An 18,162-nucleotide genomic window follows, 5' to 3' on the forward strand; every position below is an offset into this window, starting at 1 on the left:
GCTTCCGGGTTCCTGCTGGTACTAGATCCCAATATCTATTTGCTAGATCCTCTGTTTCCTCATCATACTTGGCCAACTCTACGATGCGGAGAATTCAGCTTCATGGAAACCTTCTTCCTAACCACATGGATTTCTTCGCTTCCTCATTCCTAACCTTCAAACGGAATCTCAAGACATTTATCAACCTGCAACACACTGAAACCTCTTAATCACAACACACACACACACACACACACACACACACACACACACACACACACACACACACACACACACGCACACGCACGCACACACACACACGCACGCACGCACGCACGCACGCATGCACGCACGCACGCACGCACACACATACACACACATTTGAAAATCTATAGCCTAAATTATTTATCAATTGTTATCGTTAATATTCTATTATTTGTATTGTAATCTGCATTATTTATCTGTTATTGTATGTACTGTCACAGTTATCATATATTTATTAGGTACTGTTATCGCCAAGTTATCTTTAAGTATTATTGTTATTTTTGTTATTACACTCTTTCATTGTTAACTTGTTGTTAGAATTAATACTGTTATGTTACTGTTATATTTCACTCTTCTCTATGTAATGTGGTTCTGCCGTTGGAAATAAATGAAATGAAATGAAATGAAGTAGTGGTTGCATTAGAAGAGTCATTCTGAGGATGTGAGAAGCTGTGATACAGCTGCCCTGGCCTACAGTACGGGCGTTGGACGGAAACCCGGGCAACTGCTCAAATGTAGTGGTTACATTAGCAGAGTCATTCTGAGGAAGTGTGAAGCTATGACACCGCCGCCCTGGCGAATTATCCTCAGCAGGTCACAATGCAAGTACCGGCCTGCACAAGCCGGTTTTATGTCTCGGGGTCGGGAACATTCTGTTTTGCCGGCACGTACATTTATTTGGCCAATAAAACATCTAAAACTTGTTAAGTTGGAAGATAACGCTGGGCTGAAAGACATAAACGGCATTTTTAACTTCTTTTAAAGTTATTTACATATAAACAGAGACAAAAATAAATATTACGTAAAATCCCAATGAACGGGATATTTAAGCTTTAAATGTATTCCACTAATTCAGCAAAACTCTCCCGACTTCGAATGTTAAGTGCTTAAGCATCTGGTTTAACTTACATGGAAGACGTATTATTCATCCAGTAGAGTATATTTTATTAAATTTTATTCTGGGTAAGACAAGAATATTTGTATATGATAATCTACCTAAAGGGTGCAGTGCCGTATTCCGTATTTGAGACTGGGGAGTCGTAAACAACCAACTCGTATTTCAAAGGGATTGTAGTATATCGACCTCATATTTTGGGAGTATGGTGTATTTAAGATGAGGGGTGTTTGAAAAGGTGAAATAACATTTCCAGACGTTGGGAAGTACTACACTGATAAACTCCTGACTGTGTCACCGTTTTACGCACCGTATGTTCAACTCAACTATTGGAGTACTTCATATACTCGTACATTGAGAAATTCTAGCCATTACCCCACTTGTTGTAAATAATAGTAACATAATGCTTTATGTAAATTTTCATACTTTATCTAATTTTATTTCATTCATTTATTTATTTTATAATACGTAAAGCTATGCAATTAGTTGGTCTGTAATAATAAAAAATATAAACTATACTGAAAGTATGCACTTGAATAGACCAACCTTCATTTAACTTATAATTATAGCTAATATAACCTTATTAGCTTACCTTTACTTTATGATAGACTAACTGGTAGATTTATTGTTAGTCGCATCGCAATGCCAAATGCGGCAATAAATAATAAGTTAAAGTTATAAAAATTAATAGCTGGACTTACAAGTGAATCCGATTAGCAAAATGTTTTTGCTTAAGAAGACAATAAGTTCTTATATAGAAAGTATTAGCTTCGAAAATGAAAAACTGTCTCTACACCAATAATAACTTTGAGGTGGTATTTTTTCCATTTAAAGGTGAAGCATTCGATTAATGTCATTTGAGTTTTAGTTAATTTTTAAGTTTGGAATAACCACCACGAGTATTGTTTGCTTGAACTATTACTTATACTCAACAAGGTCTTGTTAAGGTTTTTTCAAATGGCAGTATGGTAATAAAAAGAAATACACCAACATTAATTTAATTATAAATAACTTTTTATTACCACACAGAAGCCGTTATAAAACGGTACTTTGGCGCTTTAAGTGTAGGAATTACCGAGAGTATTACCACACCGGACAACAATGCAGTAGATGTTTCGCGATAGAGAGACGGATATAAACGCAATGCCATCTGATAGGGCACTGATGTTAATGAGGGGGTCTTCAAGGTCTTGCGTGTGATGTCGGACATAGTCTACTCACAGATGGGCGTAAACCGACTACGTTTGAGGAATAAACGTCTTCTTAATCGATGTCGATAGTTTGGCTTATGGTATAACATGTCGTATGGTATTACACTAATATGGTACACACCAGACCAGAGTGAAGTTTCTGCTTCAAGCGTGACTGTCCAAGATTGTCAGCACTATATGAGAGCCGAGCTGTGCAGCCGAGGAGCGATGATCTTTTTAACGCCATCAGATTAAAAATGGCGAAGGCGTCAAGGTTAGGCATGACAAATCGTTGCCGGTCGGTTTTGGCAAACTGATGGTCTGCTTGCAGGATGTTGGCTGCCGATGTTATCTGAATGTTAAGTCGTCCCGCAGGAGAGGGGTCTACGTGCGCAGCGCTCACTATGAGCCCTAACAGTCTTTGGCCAGGTGTCCTGTGTGATCAATTTTGGTACTGTTGTTGACAGGTATTTTTTAAATCTACTGTCATAAAAAAGATTTTTAACTATAAAAAGAAATAATTTTAGGGGCATTTTTACTTAATATGAAGTATTCTTTTTCGGCCATTTTAGTTGGCTTGTAACTACAGGTGTTGTGATAGCGCAGGAAAAACATTTTTAGAGTTTGATATAGGTAGCCATTTAGAGGTAAAATGATTTTGAAGAAATGGACGCAGTGAAAAGGCCATTCCGTATGGTTTGTCTGTGATTTGTGTCTGTGTGCTCCCACGCTTGCTACCGACCCTTGTTAGTACTAGGTACCACAAAAGTGATTTTGATTACATTTAGCTTGTCGATGTAACTTTAATGTAGTTTTAATTTTTTAACAGTAAAAACGATTTACATAATGACAGCTTATAGTTTATTAGTTCCATAAGACAATTCCACAAATCTCATCTCTGTAAACTTCCTCATCATAACAATTAAATAAAATTTGTTTAAGTTGTACTACAAAATACTGAAAATTGCGTAAGCTTTCATTAAAACAAGAACTGTATACATAAACAATTTTTTACAAATCTAAAGATTCATTTAAAATAAGACTCATTTTATTTTGAATAATATTTTTTATTTGAATATTTTGAACTTAGATAGTTCACCTTTATTTCAATGTTTTTACACCAAACTAAGAATTTTATGTTAGTTTTACTGCAATTCTTGCTTTAAATTAGTCATAATGAAGTATTAAAGCTAGTGCCACTGGGTGAAAGATCTGATGGGTGGCCTTTTATGTATGGTCATATTGTATCATATTTGGGGTCTAGTTAATGAAGTATACAAAATGCACATGGATGTTAATAGCAGCTGTATTAATGTCACTAGGGGCTTCAAATAAACACCACCTCAGAAGCGGGACTATACAATGTTAGGTAGTACAATCACCCGTCTATGTGTAAAGATTTGAAAAATCCAAATATTATGGGGTTACCCCCCTTTCTATGATTCATTCCTCTGTATCCTATCCATTTCCTAATTTGCTCCGGTTATTTTGCTTGCCAGTGTTGATGCCTATTTAAAACAAACGCGATGTTATTACTGGTGAATTCAATGTATTTACAAATACTATATTGAGCAAAATGCCTGAGAACTTCGCCTCTAAGACGAGTGAGACACAATTCCAGAACAGACCGCGATCTCCACCACGGCTGTGATAAGGAAGGACGTAGTGAAATCCGATTTCTATGTCGCCTTGAGGTTAGAATTAGTACAGACTTTTGTCAGTTTTTGGAGAAGAGTCATATGAGGAGAGCTTGATAGGGTTTCCGACAAAAACAGTGTTGACTGGTTAAGGAAACTGGTTAAGCCAGTGGAAATTGAGGCTAATATAATACCAATATTTAATATCAAACCATAATACTATTTATTGTCTACAAAATACAAGTAAGACTTATTGCAACGGTAACCTCAGTATACAAACACCTTATGTTTTCTTCATTATTAAAAAAATTTGTATGATATCATTACAAATATAAATTAATGAAATTCAGTGTACTATGTCCACCAGTTAGTAACTAAACTATGCAGTAAGTCTAGCAGAACAATGAAAACGACGACTCCAGTATTTTACCGGAAGTAATTATGGCGCACAGTTAATTAACCCAACTATCGGATTAGAGCGCTAGTTAATTCAGATTAATTTAATTGCCAGAATCCTTATATGTCCACCTAATTGAGGACGGAAATGAAGGTACAAAGGCTGACTTACGGCCAGGACTCCCAAGTTCCCACGAATAACCGCAAGCTCTGCAGCATAATAAGATGGAGTATGCAGATGCTCGACGTTCGCGTGTGACTGTGCAAGTGCAGACCGTAATGTCTCTTCTTGTTTACGTCCACATATTGATTAGGTACGGTTTTATTCAGAACATTGATATTATTTTGCCATGACACAAAAATTTTCTTTTGTTCTTCATTGTATTTATACTATTTGAATGATAACTAGTGTACTTTGAATTTCCAAAATACAACTATGTTTCTATTATGTGTAAATTAGATATAAATTTCGCAAAGAGTGAAACCCGTAATTTATTAATGCATTAGTGACAATGTACTGGACAACTATACTAATGTGTTTTATTCTAAGACTAATAAAAAATAGGATATTAAAATTTCATGGTCCTTAATACTTTATTTATCCTTTATGTATACTTAATTTTTCCTTAAAACTTTGTTTTGATAGGATAATTTCTAAAATCCTAAATGATCCAAGTGGGATCTTAAGGTTAAATTTGGATTAAATGTCACCTTTTAGGAAAAAACAGTTTCAAATTTAAGAGAGAGGTAGGGTGTGTCACGTAGGAAGTTAACAATAAAATTACTCAATCGGCCCATTTTATGTATAGAGAGCATTAATTCTTGTTGGCATATACATATTTTTACGATTTAAAACAGCAAAAATTGCTACTGAATTTTATTACCAACAAAGTGTTTGAAATAGCATAAGTATGTGCGTCTTAAACGTTCTACATAGCTAATTACTTGGATGAATGCTGTTATTTTATATTTGTATTACTAACTAGTGATATATTGTCAATAAACAGATTTTAGTGATCAAAAGTGATCAAAATCAATTCCCGTTCCCCTATATATCAAGAGAACGTTCAGAAGCAATAAGTACGAGTATAATCAACCCATAGAGTTATCCTGAAGAACGGTGCACAGCGAGCTTTCTTCGCCGTCTATCTGATTGGAAATTTCCAATAAACAGTGATTTAAGCTGGTGGCGAGCTCCGGAGGTACACGGTGACTGCGCCGAGCTGCCTCACAAGCCTGCCGTCGGCACCGGCCTCTCAGAGATGCTATCGGTACGACACCGCTGATCTACATTGCCGATCTTATCTGGAAATGAGCCGCTAATTTTGTTCAATAATTTAGATCTAACTCCTCCCGAGAGGACCAACCAAGTCGGTAAAGCACTTGAGAAACTATCGGTGTAGCCGTTTAAACCGAGTAGAACTATCTGTTATTGCTCATTGGATTTTTGGATATCATCTTCTTTTTGTAAACCCTTTTCTTATTTGTGGAGTAATAATGAGGTGTCATAGTTTAATGTCTGGCTTAGCTGAAACAAAGCTTCCAAAAATTCAGTTTATCGGGGAAAATATCGAAACCCACTTCTGTATGGTTGCTTCTCTGTTCAATATGCTGATTGCTCAATGGATTGTAAACATTCAGTTTTGAAACGAAGATTCAACTTATTACATAACAAGCATCGCGCTCATACTTAGGTGGAAAAGACAACTAGATTTCCGAAAACGTTTAAATAAAACATTGGTCTGATTCTATATAGATCACTTACAGGGAGTTAAAGAGTGACGTGACTTTACCTCTGTTTTACGTCATAATAACGATTAATGTATTTTACGTCCTTATTTGTGATTGTAAAGTTTTCGTAGATGTCACGTTTAAAAAAAAATAACTGTGCTAACACGCTTTTGAATGTTTCTCGTAAGATGTATAATTTTACAATATTTGCACGATGACGTACAAAGAAGTTTAATGATTTCTGAATAAACGATGAAATAAAAAAATTAAGACGAGTATGGATGCGTATTAATAATATCTTTAAGGGGGTTCGGTATGCCCCATCCTTCCCATGTTAATTTGGCCAATTTTATGTACCTTTTTCTCAGAAACCTTTAAAGCTATCATCCTAAAACTTTAGGACACTACTATTTAGACCTTTGTTAACATTTAGAGCGGAACAAAGTTAAAAAAAGAAGTTTTTATTTAATTTGTAGTAAATAAAAAATTTATTAATTTTTTGTAAAATAATTTATAATTATAATTTTATTAATACAAATTTAAAATAGATTTTTATAATGTCTTCCGCTCTAAATGTTAACAAAGGTCTAAATAGTAGTGTCCTAAAGTTTTATGATGATAGCTTTAAAGGTTTCTGAGAAAAAGGTACATAAAATTGGCCAAATTAACATGGGAAGGATAGGGCATACCGAACCCCCTTAAAAGAGACACCGACCATAATTCTATGATTAAAAATAGTAGCCTAAAATTATTTGGGCTTAAATTGTACTTATGAGGTAAAAATCAAGTCTTCCAATCAGGACCATGTCTTCCAGTACGCCAGTGACAAAATGAAATCCGGATAACCTAATAAAAACCCCACTTTAAGGACTTTGAATGTATTGGGCGCAATCATCTCACTAAGAACTTTTGGAAATTATTAAAGGGATTGGGAAGAAACATATACGCACTTATGGTAAAAATAACACAAAATACTTAAATTTAGAATAATTAAACAATACTGGAAACACAGCTTCGGACTAATAGTTATGTGATCAAGCTCAAGGTTAATTTTTCGCAAATCAGAAGAAATGAGGCGAAGACGTTCGGAATAACTTAATATTCTCGGTTAGTTAGGAAGGGACTAGAGCTAATGAGTAATTAGCCAGTCCGTGACCGCGACCCACGCTCGGAGTGTGAGACAGGATTGTTTACACTGGAGATGGCTGGACTGAGGTGAACGCCACGATTACTCTAGGATTCGTCACAGTCAAGGCCACTTTCCCAAGCTTCTCCTTCGGTTCATTAGTTACCAGGGTGCTGGCAAGGAGTTCAGGCATCACGTTCAGTGATTTAAAACTTAGTAATTCAAGTTTTCATTAACGAATGGGCTGAGGTAAATTCCACGATTTTGTTAGGAATCGTCACGGTCAAGGCCACTTTCCCAAGCTTCTCCTTCGGTTCATTAGTTACCAAGGTGCTGACAAGGAGTTCAAGCATCACGTTCAGTGATTTAAACCTTAGTAACTCAAGTTTTCATTAACGAATGGGCTGAGGTAAATTCCACGATTTCATTAGGGAATCACCATGGTCAAGTTTTCTTACCTAGACTTCCCCTTGGTTATTAGGTACCAAGAGCGCTGAGAAGGAGTTCAAGCATCACGTTTAGCATTTTGAAATTTAGTAACTCAAATATTCATTAGTGGCTGGGTCGAGGTAAATTCCATAATATTGTTAAAATCATTACAGACAAGGGCACTTTCCCAAGCTTCCCCTTCGGTTTATTAATTACCGTGGTGCTGGCTGGCAAAGGGTTTCAGTTTCACGTTCAATATGTTCAACCTTAGTAACTCATTTTTCAGTAGTGGATGAGCTTAGGTACATACCACGATTACTTTAGGAATTGTTATAGTCAAGTCCACATTCACAAGCTTTTTCTTCGTTTCATTAGTCACCATGTTGCTGTCAAAGGGTTAGAGCTTCACGTTCAACGTTTTAAACCTTGATAGCCCAAGTTTACATTTGTGGATGGGCAGAGGTAAGTTCCACGATTACTCTAGGATTCGTCACAGTCAAGGCCACTTTCCCAGTTTCTCCCTCGGTTATTAAGTATCAGGATGCTGGCAAAGAGTTACAGCTTCAAGTTCAGTATTTTAAACCCGAATAAATCAAGTTAAGATAATGGTGTCGAATAGCGACAGCTTACCATTCTTATCTATGTTGATACCTTATCCTGTGACTATCAAACCCATGGTTGCTACTGTGTTTTGGTATCTCTTCACTCAATTTATCTACATAACAGCTGCAGATTAAATTCTAGTTACTGGATAAGATGTTCTTGGTAGTTTACTTTCATGTACTGTTAATAGTAGTCATTTCAGTTTATTATGATGTATTCTCAGCCCTTACCATAATATGTCATAACAGGAGTTAAAACGTGTATTTGATTGAATCTCGGTAATTTATACTATTGACACAGCCTTCTAATATGATAATACTAGTATTATTCCATCTTAAACGTTGATTCTATGATATCATGAGTTACGAGAAGTTAACTCTTTAGTACAGAACGAATGTGACACGTCACTATGTACAAACTTTACTTAAGATTACGTAACCGATGTCCATAAAATATTGTGAAAATAATGTAGACATTATTTTGAATATACTGCAATAAGTTGATTAACACCTCACTCGACTGCGCCATATCAAGGCGATTCATATCAATTGCAACAAGTGAAGTAAGAATAAGAAGTTGCAGGATCTTGCAGATCGCCTAACGGTAGATTCTCTTCGGAGTCAATACCGATCGTTTTGCGACGCAATGGCTGGTGTGGCGGGGTCAGTCAAGCCCAGAACGGCTGGACAACATTGCTGTCCGCAGCCGGACGACCACGATGCGGACACCGCAGAATGACCAGGCTGGGGACAATACGTGAGTAGACTTCAACAGTTCCTCATTAATCGACAGGAAATTGTCCATCTAGACCTAATATGGCATATTTTCATTTTTTACAGGCCGTCCTGAGAAAGACATTAATTAGAATGGTTATACTTCAATCTCGGATGAAGTATTAGTACTAGATCCATTCCAGATCCATTCAGCATTTTATAAAGACATGACTTGTTCTTGGATAGTTCAGAGATGATAATTGACTCCCCTTAGTAGTTGTATTGCAAACTTTTCAAGTGAAATAACTATTTTACTACAGAAGTATACTACGTATACTCGAGGTTCTAGACTGTTTGATGATTCAAGGGTGTGCAGAACACAACCATCACATACAATTAACCTAAATGAGTTATGTAAATGATTCGCCTTGAAGAGAATAGCCATAGTCAAGCCAAGGACATTAGAGAGCTCCGGACGGTGCTAATTAAATACATTCAAATGTTAACATCAATCGTCGGGACCTCTTCTGACGACCGTAGTTTGGATATTTGTTTAGCCTATGTCTAGCGGTCCTTAGTTTTTCAGTCCACAAATGATCTTAATTTTTACGTTCAATACTTGTACTTAAGAGTTGAAGTTCAACATCATCAAAGAACTGTATTTGTGCACAATGCAACATCGATGCTTGAACATGAAACATTTCTATTAAGTATGGAATTGTTCAAGCATATATTTATGTTTATATGAGTAGACTACTAAATCAGCAACACTATAACATACTTACCTAAATTATATATGAAGTTAATTATCTGCCTCATTTAATTTCGTTTATTATCATCCACATCGATTATAAATATTTTAACAGGATTTGTACGGAACACTTTCAGCATTAAAAATATCAATAAATAAGGTAAAGAGTGAAAGAACAATGTTGAAACATTTGAGAGATGAGAATACTTCCTGGAGCTTCTTTTGGAGACATTTATATAGTTCCCTTCGAGGATAATGAAAGTATAAAATGTTCCTTAAAGTTTCCCAATTGTTGAAGTTATTAAAACATTGGTCTCTGAGACAACGAGATTCAACACCTTGATTATAAGCGACAAATAACGATGTTAATTTCAACAATATTGTACTTTAGAGACATAACCATAGCTAATAACTGATTATCATGGTGCCTTGAAATCGTGTTAGCGTGCAAAACACAGCCCAAGAACTCAATTGGGCTTAAATGTAACCAATGTGTACTGTAACGTATTTGAATAAAAAAATTACAGCATTACTATAACTGCGTAGCGATTATATTTTTTTAAAGCGATTGATACAAACTGTAAGAAATCTTTCTTATTTTTTACATCTAGAAAAGTGGATGGATTTTATGTCTCAATCTAAGTGTAGGGACTTTTAAAAATCAAGTCGATGTTTATCCGTCTGTCTATGCTTCCGTGCCTCAACTATTCATAGAAAAGTATTGGAGACTGGAAACTGGATACACAGGGTTCTCTTCATCTAAGGAAGATCTGTATTTGTTTCGAAGTAAAAAAATTAAAGAAGAATAACATTTTAACATTCGTCTTGAGGAAAACCACTGTGGCAACCGTAGAGTAAACAACTTTGTAAACAAACTGAGTACGACTACATTACATGTTTTAATGTTATATAATAACATGTGATGAAATTACTATGTTGGATGGGTTGGTAAGATTTTTCGCTACTTCCTGGATCCTTCAATATTCTGTTGTATTGGTTTATTTTTTAAGCATATAATGAGAAAAATATCTTACAATCTTTTAATATTTTCTAATTTTGTTTAAACAATCTTAAGGAAAAAAAATCAACTAAACTGAAGAAGAGGACAGAAGAAACATACCAATAAATTTGTACAAATATTTATAATTAATATTAACAGTTTAAACTTATTAATCAGGATTTTTATGAATGGACTAGAGGCAACCAAGTAAAATAAACCACGAGCAATTGTATTACTACATTGAAGAGGCGTAAAAGAACTTGTTTATTTTGTGTCACGATGAAGTAAGCACCAGAAACCAAAGAGTTGCGTCAGCTGGTCTGCAGAAGGTCAAGGACACCAACCTAACCTAACCACGCATTTTGTACATTAACCAAATATCCATTGAAATATTAATGATGGCTTTCCTCTGACAAGGTCCATATATATGTTTACACGACAGAAAGGTCAGGCATTGTATTCTTTAAACATGTGGTGTTGTTTTAGCCATTATAGTAGTGTTCTCTACATTGTTCAATATTTTGTTAAGGTGACAGCTCCGGAGGTCGTTGAGGATTGACAAACGTTGCAGATAAAGGGTGGGGTCAGTGAATTAGTTTTGTCCCTGTTTACTCTTATCTTCAATGAATTGTAAAGTCAGTCACTGTCAATTTTGTTATAAAATGTATATGTATAAACAAAAACCTATTTATATTTCAACGTTGCAATATTACTAAAATTACATTTGCTTTTACATTATATGCGGACCCTTCTGAAGAAGGTCTCTGTAACACTGTATAACACCACCCATAATATTTTTACACTATGACGTTTTCGACAAAGGTTCAGTTATGTTATGTTCAATAAAAATATCGTGAAATTTCAACTTTTTAACCAGTCTAGAAAATGTAGTTTGCCCCATTAAAAATGAAGATACAAGGAAATAATAATTCATTTGTATTCTTTAATTTGTTTCTTCGTCATTCTCACACTAAGTATATCTTGGATTTAATTCTTTGCTTTATGCCTATGAAAAACTCTCCAAAAAAAGGATTGATTAATGATTAAGGCTTATGTTGTCTTATTGAGCCCAATTTCAAATATAGTCTATTAATAGGAAAACATTTCTGGAAGGCAACATGGTCAGTCTCAATACCTTCGTGAATTCAGATAACCTATCGGTTTACTTAGAACTGTTTAAAATTGATCAGTATTTGTTATGGGTCGATCTGAAACCATAAGGATACAAAACCTATTAAAGATTAAACTTTAATAAATTATACCTGCTATAAATGAGAAGAAAGAAAATGATCAGTATTTGTTCTGGGTCGATCTGAAACCATAAGGATACAAAACCTATTAAAGATTAAACTTTAATACATTATACCTGCTATAAATGAGAAGAAAAAAATGATCAGTATTTGTTCTGGGTCGATCTGAAACCATAAGGATATAAAACCTATACAAGATTAAATTGTAATAAATTATACCTGCTACAAATGAGAAGAAATGTTGAGTTGGTCGTTGTTTAAATGACAGCTACGTATGCGAGTATTTAAACCAGTGAAGTGTTCAATGAGGGTGAACCAATGTAATCTTAATTTAGCCAAATCACTGTTTGTTGAATCAATCCTACATTAGCGAATCGAAAGAAACCCTACAAACTTTCACATGATCAAGATGGAAGTACCAAAGAAGTATTTACATCGGCTGTTATCATCAGAAAAATGGAATTCAATCTTTAAAATGTATTTTATTAATGATTTATTAGAATTCAGTTTTCAATGGCAAGGCTAGTGCCTTTCGCCGACGATATTGCCTTCTTTTATTCCCAGAAGAATACGGAATTATTATTTAGCCAAATTAATGATGATTTGTTTATTTTAAAAAATTGGTGTCTTACAAACAAAATGCATTGTAAACGTTGAGAAAACAAAATATGTAAATTTTGGTTTCAAAGATTTCAACTTTCATTCTGAACTTGTATTTCACGAATCTACTTGCAGAGGCGACGTAAATCTATGTAATTGTAAGCAAATTGAAAAAACAGAATAGTTTTAAATATTTAGGAGTCATTTTTGACCGAAAGCTAACATGGGATAAGCACGTAACAGTTTTGCAAAGAAAATTAAAATCTTCAATTAGAAAATTTTACTTTCTACGAAATTTTTGTGACGAACATTTGTTACAAACTCTGTATTTTGCTTTGGTCGAATCAAGACTACAATATGGGATTGGTTTGCTTTGGAACTACTTTTAAATATCTAATAGAGAAATTAAGAGTTGTGCAAAACCATTTTATCAGAATTATTTCTCATAAAAAAGACGTGACAGTTCTTTCCCAATTTTTGCTAAACTTAAAATACTACCTTTGCAACATCTATTTGTATTTAAGGTACTTAGGCTATTTTTACATTAAAAGTGGTAATTTGGGAAACTACGGACTTAAATTACGGTACTAGAAGTATAGGACCAGAGAATGTTTCGACTACCAAAAGTCAATAAATCAATCCTAAAGCAGTCTTTTATGTACAATGGGCCGAAACTATTCAATAAATTACCATATGAGTTGAAAATTGCCGTTAACGATAAGTTTTTTTATAGGAAATTAAAAGAATTTTTACTGACAATAGAGGATTGTTTGTTCTTTTTCAAATAAAATTACTTGTACAAATAAAGACTGAATAAATAAAAATAATAAAAACCATGTAAATAAACGAGGATTAATTTTAAGTTTATTTGTAATGTTATGTAATCTATTATATTATTATTATTTTATTATTGAATTTAAATTATTTTTGTGTAAAAAATATATTTTAATTTCATTTAAACTGCTAACCAAGTTTTATTTTTATTTCATGTAGTTCATTTTCAACAGAGAAACTTATTTTTATGATATATAAAGGAAAAGTAGTTGTGTGTAAATAAATAAAACTATTTTAGAGTAAAAGGTACAAGTTGGTACTTCAGGAAGATTTTAGTTAAGTTTTTAGATTTAGTTCTGAGTTTAAGTTTTAGATCAATAGTAGTGATAAGACTTTATGTGGACGCCACAGAGAGCAGCCCGGCTGAAACAATTGAACTTTTATCTGGACGCAGATAAGATACTTGTAATTTAAGTACTTGCATGCACTGGCCACACTACTTGTAAAAGTGGTCAGTCTTTCACAAAGATTGTATTTTGTTAATGACTGTACATGTTTGCTGTTGGAAATAAATTCAATTCTTTTTTTTATGAATTTAGATTAGATTATTTTTAAAAGGGTTTATGGAAATCGTCAGTATTCATAGAGACATCAAAAGTATTGGTATAATATTCAAAATGGCTAAAATGAAGTTGTATTGTAGTTAACTAGTATTGTGATCATAGTTAATCATTAACACCCTTATTGATAAGAGAGATAAGAGAAACCTATCTCAATACACCCTTATTGGTAAGAGAGATAAGAGAAACCTATCTCAATACACCCTTATTGGTAAGAGAGATAAGAGAAATCTATCTCAATACACCCTTATTGGTAAGAGAGATAAGAGAAAACTATCTCAATACACCCTTATTGGTAAGAGAGATAAGAAAAACCTATCTCAATATTTAGGATCGGAATGAAAGCTTAGCTGATTCCGTAATTCCTAGACAATCATTCTTTTTTACTCTCTGAGAACCGTGCCATTGCCAGGTAATTCGATTTTCTCTTCAATCATCTTCAAACAACCATCATCCATTGACCTCCCGCTCAATGGTGAAATTACAATAAACGTTTCCTAGCCTTCAGATTTGAATTTCTCCCCCAAAAAACGCCCACAGTTATTCTTTTATGTACTGACATTAGGATTTGCACCGAAGGTGCTGCCTAGCTCACGATAATATCCGGAGGTATTACTGTTAGCCTGTTCAACTACTAGAGATAAAAATCTTACCAAAATGTAACTGTTATCTTATTTTAAAAATTTAATTTTAAGCATTTCCGTATGGAGAAAAAAACATAAAATTTTGTTAAGTTGCTAAGGTTACCGAATTTTGAAGTTCTGAATTACATTGAACAAATTAAATGGTTGTTCAGGGCTATCATTCGTTGTAGTGTAGCAATACCTGAAATACATTGCATGCAAGTGTAATAGTACGCAAAAGTTCAGAAACCAAATGTTTTAACAATCGCTGCTGTTTTCTTAACACGTTGTTCATTTTATTGCAGTCTATTGTGTTGTAGTTGCAAGCGTCTCATACAGACAGTTTTTGTAATGGCTAACTAATCTAGAATGTTACTAAAATCAAATGAATTTTGGTAAACCTTTGGATACTTAGTAGTGAATAAAACATGATAGATTGTTTCTTACTAAGGGAAATCGTCTACCCCAAATCAATTTGTACAATCACTTTTCACTCATTTTTTCTAAAATTGACCTTAGAAAACCAATTTTCGGATGCTTCATGTATAAACAGTGTCAGAAAACCTTTGCTCAAAACGAGTTTAAAGTGCTTGGAGAATTGGTTTTGAGCTTAGAGGATGTTTCCTGTTGACACAAATCATAACATCTGCACAGTAAAGCGATGAGGCCTGCGATATAACTGAGGACGTGCGAGGAACTAAGGACGAGAAGCCCACATTGCGCAACCGTAAACAATGTATTCCAGTCGCACTTGAGCCCTCGCGGCACGGCGCGGACTCACGTTGCGAAATACGCCTACAAACTATACGGTAATGGCCACGTCCAGACTCCCGTGTCTAGAATTTTATCAACGACCGTCATTTGGCAATTATACCGGCACAGGTAATGGCCGCTGTTTGGTTTGTCTCTCGTAATAGCGGGGCAAACACGGGGACAGCATTTAGTAGGTTCTGCTAAATCATTATAATTGTGTTAGGGTTGGTATAACTGTAGTTATTGGAATGGTTAGTCCGCCTACGTGTCTGATATAAATCGATTTGACAGTAAATTAGTACTGTTAGTGCCTTTCTCTACGTGAAAACGAAAGGGTGGTTCTTAAGGTATGTTTTGTGTTTGGTGCGTAACAATCAACGGTAGGAAATATTGTATAAACCATGTAATCACGTGTAATCTATTTACAAACAATTTAAGTTCCTAGGCGAGTACAAAAGTGTTAATTATTAATATTCGTGAATTAATAAAAATTCAACTGTTCGGTAATAAATCGTTATTTAGAAATTACAGATTCATATACCAGTTTTATGCTCTTCATTCTGAAAGACGTACGTTAGATATTAATTTTAAGAACCTGTTAAATTGTCTTTATGTGACTATAAAGTAAAATGTATGAGTTCTGAACATAGTTATATTTCCTTTTCTTAAACCAAGTTAGGTCATTAACAGATCAACGATACATTATGGTGAATATGAAGTTAAAATTGCTACTTCTAGTAGTATTAGAACTAGTTCGAGCTCTAAATTTTGGTTGGATGTGTGTATAAAAAATAATCTCACGTTGTAGATTTATGTTTTTGAAACGTTTGATTCAGATTCTGAAAAATGTATATAATTTGGGAAGGAGCAGAAGGCAGTAGAACTTTGCAAATGTAATAACAAACACACACTTAAACTATTAATAACCGTATTGAGCAGGTCGGATTGTTGTTAATTAAACATTTGAAAGCAGTTCAATTCGCAGTATATCGTTCAATTCTCATCGTTGTAGAAGATACCTATTGCAGAAAGAAAAATTACAACTTCAAGGTCGAAAGCCAAATTAACCTTAAATTGACGCAATTTTAAATCAAATGATAATCTCTACTTTAGGATGTACTCGCTATTTTGGAATACTGCATTTCAGTAGGTTTATTATACTCTTACTTTTCCATGCTTAAGTAATGTGACAGCACTTACTCTGAAGATGTCCATTTGACTTCACTTTGCCATTGCCCAAATAGTTGCCACCGGTCCCGTTACCGGTATGGTTGCCGTTTCCGACGTGGTTGCCGTTGACGGGGTGGTTGCCGTTTCCGACATGGTTGCCGTTGACGAGTTGGTTGCTCCGCATCATTTGACTCCGTTTCGGGTCCGCTCTCACGATAAGGTCACTCCAGTGGACACACCTGTCCCAGCAACTGTTGCCGAGCCCATTATCCTCTGCACTCATAACACCTTTCACCCCGCACTCGGATTTGCATAGATCTATTGTTCGTGAGCCCCTGCCAACATGGCGAAACAATGACCATTAGCCGTCCTATTGTACGTCGGCCAGCACGAACTTGTCATATACCATTCTAATGCCGAGGGTCTGATATCTCAATTCTGCCGTGCACGAGTTACTCCAGACTCCACCCCTTTCTTCCTCGAAATACGATATTTGGAGTTATCATACAAGTCCTATTTTTTGAAGAAAACCTTAATATTTACAATGAAAAAGTTTTATGTATTAAATTCCTCCGAAAAAACTAAAAATTAATAAAATCCTTTACCACACTATAATTTTAGCACTATTAACAATAATTACCCTTAATTAGATTAAAAATGATAAAATTATACTACAATATTAAACAAAAATAAATATTAATTGAAACAAGAAATATAACTTATCAGCTGACAGTTCGCTACGTATGCAAATGAGAAACGAAACTGCACGCTCCACCAATCCGTCCTCCACGACCGTCAGCACGTGACTGAATGACTGGAGCGGCAGCGACGCGGTGCTAGCTCTAGCAGACGACCGGGTCAACTGATAGTTCCAGGACCTGCTACCTGAGCGCTGCCAACACCTGTTCCCCCATCCCTTTACACCTGATTCTATAAACAGGGGGACGTAAGCTAAGCTACTGTAATTATAAAGGTAATTTATACATCAGTGTTTTGGGCATAAGCACAGTTTAAACGGTGGCCGTTTTGCAAAAAAAAGACGATATCAGAAAAAAAAAAAACGCTCTGAAGTCTGAACTATAGGAGACCTGGAAGTGGAACATTAACGGTTGTTTCAAGCAGGTAGTTCCAGCAAATGTCAGTGGTCAATCTTGATACTCCAGCACAGGAAAGGAAAGAGTAGGCAGGACGTTTGCTACCTCGTCACTAACGAAGACATGATCATTTATTTTATAGGTACTTCGTCACTGTAGGTATTACGGGAATTCAGTGCAATCTAGATAACGAAATAGCTAATTATGATTACGGTTTTTAAAGTGTATGTGGTAGGTATCTACCCATTCCAATCACCATCATGGTGGAATTTACAGATGATGTTTAGAATTTTTGCCAATCATGGATAGCTCCCTGGATCCAAAATAACGTAGGAACAACTTTTCATATAAAGTGGACGCAATAAATAACTGTTGCAATTTTTAATTTATTGAAACTAAATATGAGTTAAAGTTTGTACTTACATATACACATATATTTCAAAGTATTTGGGTTTAAAGATGGCGGTCATGGAAAGTTTCGACAAGGAATAGCTATATGTCATTTATTAGGCATTATAGAGAAAAACGAAATTATTTCAAATTCAAATTCCATTTATTCACTAA

General features: G+C 34.8%; 1 protein-coding gene across 1 annotated transcript in view; it reads right to left on the reverse strand.

The window, feature by feature from the left end:
* Positions 1 to 17,355, reverse strand: part of LOC124362808 (calpain-1 catalytic subunit-like) — a 211,553-nt gene extending 194,198 nt beyond the window's left edge. Inside the window, exon 1 of the mRNA XM_046817635.1 lies at positions 16,535 to 17,355. Within this exon, the coding sequence (XP_046673591.1) occupies positions 16,535 to 16,787 (253 nt within the window). The 5' untranslated portion in view covers positions 16,788 to 17,355. The remainder of the gene's footprint in view (positions 1 to 16,534) is intronic.
* Between the last annotated feature and the right edge of the window lie 807 nt (positions 17,356 to 18,162).

The sequence above is a fragment of the Homalodisca vitripennis genome, chromosome 5, assembly GCF_021130785.1.
Source record: "Homalodisca vitripennis isolate AUS2020 chromosome 5, UT_GWSS_2.1, whole genome shotgun sequence".
Classification (NCBI taxonomy): domain Eukaryota; kingdom Metazoa; phylum Arthropoda; class Insecta; order Hemiptera; family Cicadellidae; genus Homalodisca; species Homalodisca vitripennis.